Source organism: Electrophorus electricus, chromosome 20, assembly GCF_013358815.1.
Source record: "Electrophorus electricus isolate fEleEle1 chromosome 20, fEleEle1.pri, whole genome shotgun sequence".
Classification (NCBI taxonomy): Eukaryota; Metazoa; Chordata; class Actinopteri; order Gymnotiformes; family Gymnotidae; genus Electrophorus; species Electrophorus electricus.
Window position 1 is genome coordinate 212,501 of NC_049554.1, and position 5,000 is coordinate 217,500.

At 41.2% G+C, this 5,000-nt stretch overlaps 2 protein-coding genes across 4 annotated transcripts in view; both read left to right on the top strand.

The window, feature by feature from the left end:
* Positions 1–2,916: 2,916 nt before the first annotated feature.
* LOC113586954 (achaete-scute homolog 5-like) lies at positions 2,917–3,711 on the top strand. The gene has a single exon (XM_027025390.2). It carries the CDS (start codon positions 2,917–2,919, stop codon positions 3,520–3,522), a length of 606 nt encoding a protein of 201 aa, XP_026881191.2. The 3' UTR covers positions 3,523–3,711.
* An 837-nt stretch (positions 3,712–4,548) lies between these two features.
* Positions 4,549–5,000, top strand: part of cacna1sa (calcium channel, voltage-dependent, L type, alpha 1S subunit, a) — a 25,163-nt gene continuing 24,711 nt past the window's right edge. For all 3 annotated transcript variants that reach the window (XM_027025432.2, XM_027025433.2, XM_027025435.2), the window contains exon 1: positions 4,549–4,860. In XM_027025432.2, coding sequence (XP_026881233.2) covers positions 4,679–4,860 — 182 coding nt within the window. In that variant the 5' untranslated portion in view covers positions 4,549–4,678. The remainder of the gene's footprint in view (positions 4,861–5,000) is intronic.

Sequence of the window (5,000 nt, forward strand, 5' to 3'; positions counted from 1 at the left end):
AAACAAAAAGTTAAAATCATATATGGACATTTGATTTGATATCTATACAGTCATTACTCATTATTTCAGTGTGTGTATGTGTGAATGTCTGTATACACTTTGGCAGAAGTCAGGAGTGTAAAATGTTTGTTTTGTCCATCTCAGCTCTAGTATGGGTGTATTACAAATGTAGTATGTCTAGTTTAATTATGCTATCATAATATCATTGTAATAATATGACTTTAGATTAAATGTAGTATATGTATTGAAGTATAGTATGACTTTATTGTTTTCTAGAGTATTTAATTTTAGTTTACATTTTATTTATATTATGACTAAATGTTGTATACTCTAGCGGTGTATGGCTTTAGTATGAGCGTGGTGTAGTATAGTATGGCTATATTCTGTTTGCTGTAGTAACTCTAGTGTGGTGTAGTGTGTGTGCTGTAGAATAGTATGATGTTAGTAAGGATATAGTATGTGTGCTGCAGTATTGCATGGGTGTGGGTGTAGTATGCATGATATAGTATAGTGTTGCTTTAGTATGGGTGCAGTATGTCAGCTCCAGTACAGTATATCATTAGTGTGGATGAAGAATGTGCTATAAAATATTGTGGCACTGGTGTATGATGTAAGCTGTTGTATAGTATGGAGTTATTGAGGGTGTATTATGTGTGTTGTAGTATAGTTTGGCATTAGTGTGGGTGTGGAGAGCAGCCCTTACAGCATCTAATGAGTGTTTGCTGCTGCCTCATTTCAGCCAGTCAACACTGAGCTGTAATTCCACCCTCTGAACCCAAAACACACTATCCATCACCCTTTACTTCCTGTGGTTCATTTCTCCTTTGAAATTTACAAGTACTGTAAGCATACACACACACACACACATACACACACACACACACACACACACACACACACACACACACACACACACACACACACACACACATACACACACAAACACACACACATTCCTCTGAACAGTACACACCCCTGTTTGGGGTGGGGCTGCCTGAAGTAGTAAAGAGGAGATGTTCAGCTCACCTGCAGCAGTTGAACATCACTCAGGTGTGTGTGAATCACACAAGTGAAGAGGCTGTGGTTTTGACTGGATTTCCTGTGACCCTTCAACACCTCTCCATGGATTCCAGCAGTATATTCTACTCCGGGGCAGGCAGGTATGTGGCAGTATCCCCCATTCCCAATCACAACACACATCAGACATACAGCTCTAATTTAACACACTTCTATATCCTATAGATCAGGTAATTGTGTTTATGTAATAATGTGTAACAGCACAGTACTGTTTCAGTACTGTACTGTTTCAGTACAGTACTGCTGAGTACTATTGAGTTGACTGTCCAGTTCTCCTTATATTTGTGTTAGCCTCTGGTCTCACTGTCCCAAATGGTGTCCTGAAATGTATCCTGTTGTCTGGATCTTATCAATGTGAAATGGGTGCTTCCCTATCCTCTCTAGATTAGTATAGATTACTCCAAATCCACAGTGCATGACATAAATATTCACTTTTTGGATATTTGTGTATATTATTGCTGGAAAGTAATTATAAATTATTCACAAATATTAGCAAACATGACATCCTTTCTCCTACATATCCAGTGCATAATCAACTCTTTCCCAGAAGCCTAGTCTCTGATCATTATTGCTAACTTAGGTATTTCATTCTGTGTGTTGAAATAATAATGTAGCTCTCATTCATATGATTCTGGCATTGAGTAAAGAGAAAAGTCTTGAAGCTTCTGAAGTATTTCAGTAGATTTCAATCCCAGTCCAGGTCCAGAACGCCAAGCTCAGTCCACACACACACACACACACACACACACACACACACACACACACACACACACACACACACACACACATATATATATATATATATATATATATATATATATATATATATATATATATATATATATGGATAGATAGATAGATCAGTCACAATAATCAGTCACAGTGAACTCATTCATTCAGTCAGTAGACTATTATGGTGATCCTAGGGTTGAGAACTGCCTAAAAATGCCTGATTTTGTCGGTTCCTCGGAATGCCATACATTCTTACATAGCTTATTGGTTAAGTTTTAATATTTAAGGACTAATGTTGAATCATGTACATGTGACTGTGAATCGCTTCAGAATGCCTTACAAGCGTGTTTTCTGGCAGTGGCCGTTGTGATGTGTTTAGGGAAGCCAGAAGGGGAATTCCACACCTGTCCTCCTTGTCATCTTTGAGAGAGAGAGAGAGAGAGAGAGAGAGAGAGAGAGAGAGAGAGAGAGAGAGAGAGAGAGAGAGAGAGAGAGAGAGAGAGAGAGAGAGAGAGATTATTGGGCGAAATCACGTTATTTACTTCCATTTTTAAATCTCAACGCTCTCTACAAAACCGCATTACAATATTGTGATTTTAAGAATCACTTACCTAGTCAGAACGTTTAAAACGTCGTGCCATTTGATAATACATACATATAATTAGGACTATTCGGGTGTAAAACCAATTCTTCTGTCGTTTTGTCACATTCTTATTGTTTAGTGCCAATTTTACAACGGAATCCTTTACAGCGACTAAATGTAAAACATGACACCCGCTGGTTTGCCATTTAAACTCAATATAAAAGTTCAGTGGCCAATGCTGAACGGCTTTCCATCTACAGAGGAAAAACGATTGTTACTCTTAACGAAATGTTTCATTCAAATGTTCATAAATAGTTTCAGGTTATAAAGCTTAACCCCGTGTTAAACAAGCCTCTGAGAACCTGTCTGTTTTTCTCGCAGCGTTTGGAAGAGGACATGAAAGCGTTTGATTGGCTGATTTTGTGGCGTTGTTGACCTGTTCTGGATTCACTCTGTGCAATTGCACAGCCTGATTCATTCCACAGACTTCATATTCGGAAGTGTTTCCACCTTAACTCCACACCATGGACGCTACCTTCTCCTACCCCTTCACCGGACGGTACTGCAACCTCCGGAAAAGCAACGTTCACTATGCTGTGTCTCCCTCTGGTGGCCATAAAGAAAGCCGCATCCATGCACAGCTGCACCCTGAGCATCTCAGTCACTCACTTCCGCTGCTCCTCTACCCGGGGAGAGTGGAACCTGGGTTTTACGATAGCTCGTATCGGAGCGCTCCGTCCCTCCTCCCCTACCTAGGGCCTTTCCATGGCCGATTTGGTGTTTACGAGTGTCCCTTCGAGCCGGCTTTCATTCAGAAACGAAATGAGAGGGAACGCCAGCGCGTGAAGTGTGTGAACCAAGGCTATGCGAAGCTGCGGGACCATCTGCCCGGTGGCACCACGGAAAAGCGAATGAGCAAAGTGGAAACACTGCGTGCTGCAATCCGCTATATAAAATACCTGCAGCTGCTGGTAGAGGGACGCGTGTCCGAGGGGGAACGGGAGTGTGAGGGATTACAGGACACAGACTACACAGCAGCTCACAATGAAGAGTTGTCTCCATCCTCTCTTTCTGGAACCTCATCTCCCACGCTCCACATCGAGGCGTCTTGGGGCTCCTCTGGAAGCTAGGGTGGTATCATATGACATTTAAAGGCCATCATGTATCAAAGGAAGAGGGACTGGATGAGGGCATAAGTATATTCACTGAATTTTAATGGCAAATAAATCAATTAACCACGAACTGCTAAGTGACACATGTGACACTGGACTATAAGTTCTTCACTTCTAGCTCTAACATGAAGGGCTCAGGCATCAGATCAGCAGCCTTAGCACCAGTTAAAGCAGTAAGACTTTGAAGGTCGGCTGAACCTTTTCTGACTGTTATGCTCTTGATAATGTTACATAAAAAAGATTTTTTCTCTTGTGGAAAAAGATGATCTCTTTTGGATTTGTATTTACATATCAGCAGCCCAACACCAGCAGATTAGGAAATTATAAAACATGATAGAACTATCAACTAAACATTCAAAGCACTTTAGAACACCAAATAAACATCAAATAAACACCTTTCAGAACACTGAATAAACATCAAATAAAAACCTTTCTAAACACTAAATAAACAACAAACAAATATGTTTCAGGAGGTTCACTTTAAGACAAAGTACAAAGTGTCCAGTTTTGTGCATGGTGTTAGTAGGTGCGGAGTTTCCTACACAACAGGCCAGTTCACTGACAAGATGCCTTCACAACCAGTAGGACTTCAGACAACAATGAGCCAACCAGAATCAATGATGAAATTCAGCAGCAAAGTGACAGCATAGCTCATTACCTCAGTAATCTATCAATGTATTGGTTTAATGATATATGAAGCCTATAGAATTATAATGGACCAAAGTAAACAAACAGTTCAGTAAAGACATTCTTCATTTTGATTCTCCTCTGGCCAACACACAAACATGCAAACATACCCACACACCAGAAAACCCTTCTGCTTCTCCCCTAATACTGAGTGACATGCATTGTATATCTATATTTGTTCTCTCAGCAAGGCAGCTGTTCTACTGTCCAACACCAAAGGCAGGAGGGAGGGAGAGAGAGAGAGAGAGAATATAGGCTGGTTCAGACCAGTTTAGTTTGACTGGTCTGAAGTGCTGTGGAGGGGATAGCGAGGGAGGGAGAGTGAAGTTCAGGCAGGAGCAGAGTGGAGCAGTTGTGCTGGGAGAAGTTCCAGGTGATTGAGGGTGTTCTAGCTGGTTTAGTGCTTGTGCCTGCTAGCAGTGGAGAGATGGAGACTGAGGCTCCCATAACCTCTTACATCATGGATGAGGAGACACTGAAGAGGAAGCAGAGAGAAAAGCTTAAGAAACTTCAGGCCACTGGTGGGAACCCTCGACCTGCTCGCTCACTCCTCTTCCTCACGCTGAAGAACCCTTTCCGTAAAGCGTGCATCAGTATCGTGGAGTGGAAGTATCCTTTACACATGCCAGATTGCCTCTTACACTGTTTTATACATTCCTATCGAATCCTGTATATTCCTCCAGATTTTTCTAGGGTTGATTTACGTCCTCTGAGGACATAGTGTATATACACTATATATACTTTCATTC

What these genes read in the sequence shown, in the direction of transcription:
- LOC113586954 (XM_027025390.2), top strand. Translation starts at nt 2,917, where the DNA reads ATGGACGCTACCTTCTCCTACCCCTTCACCGGACGGTACTGCAACCTC.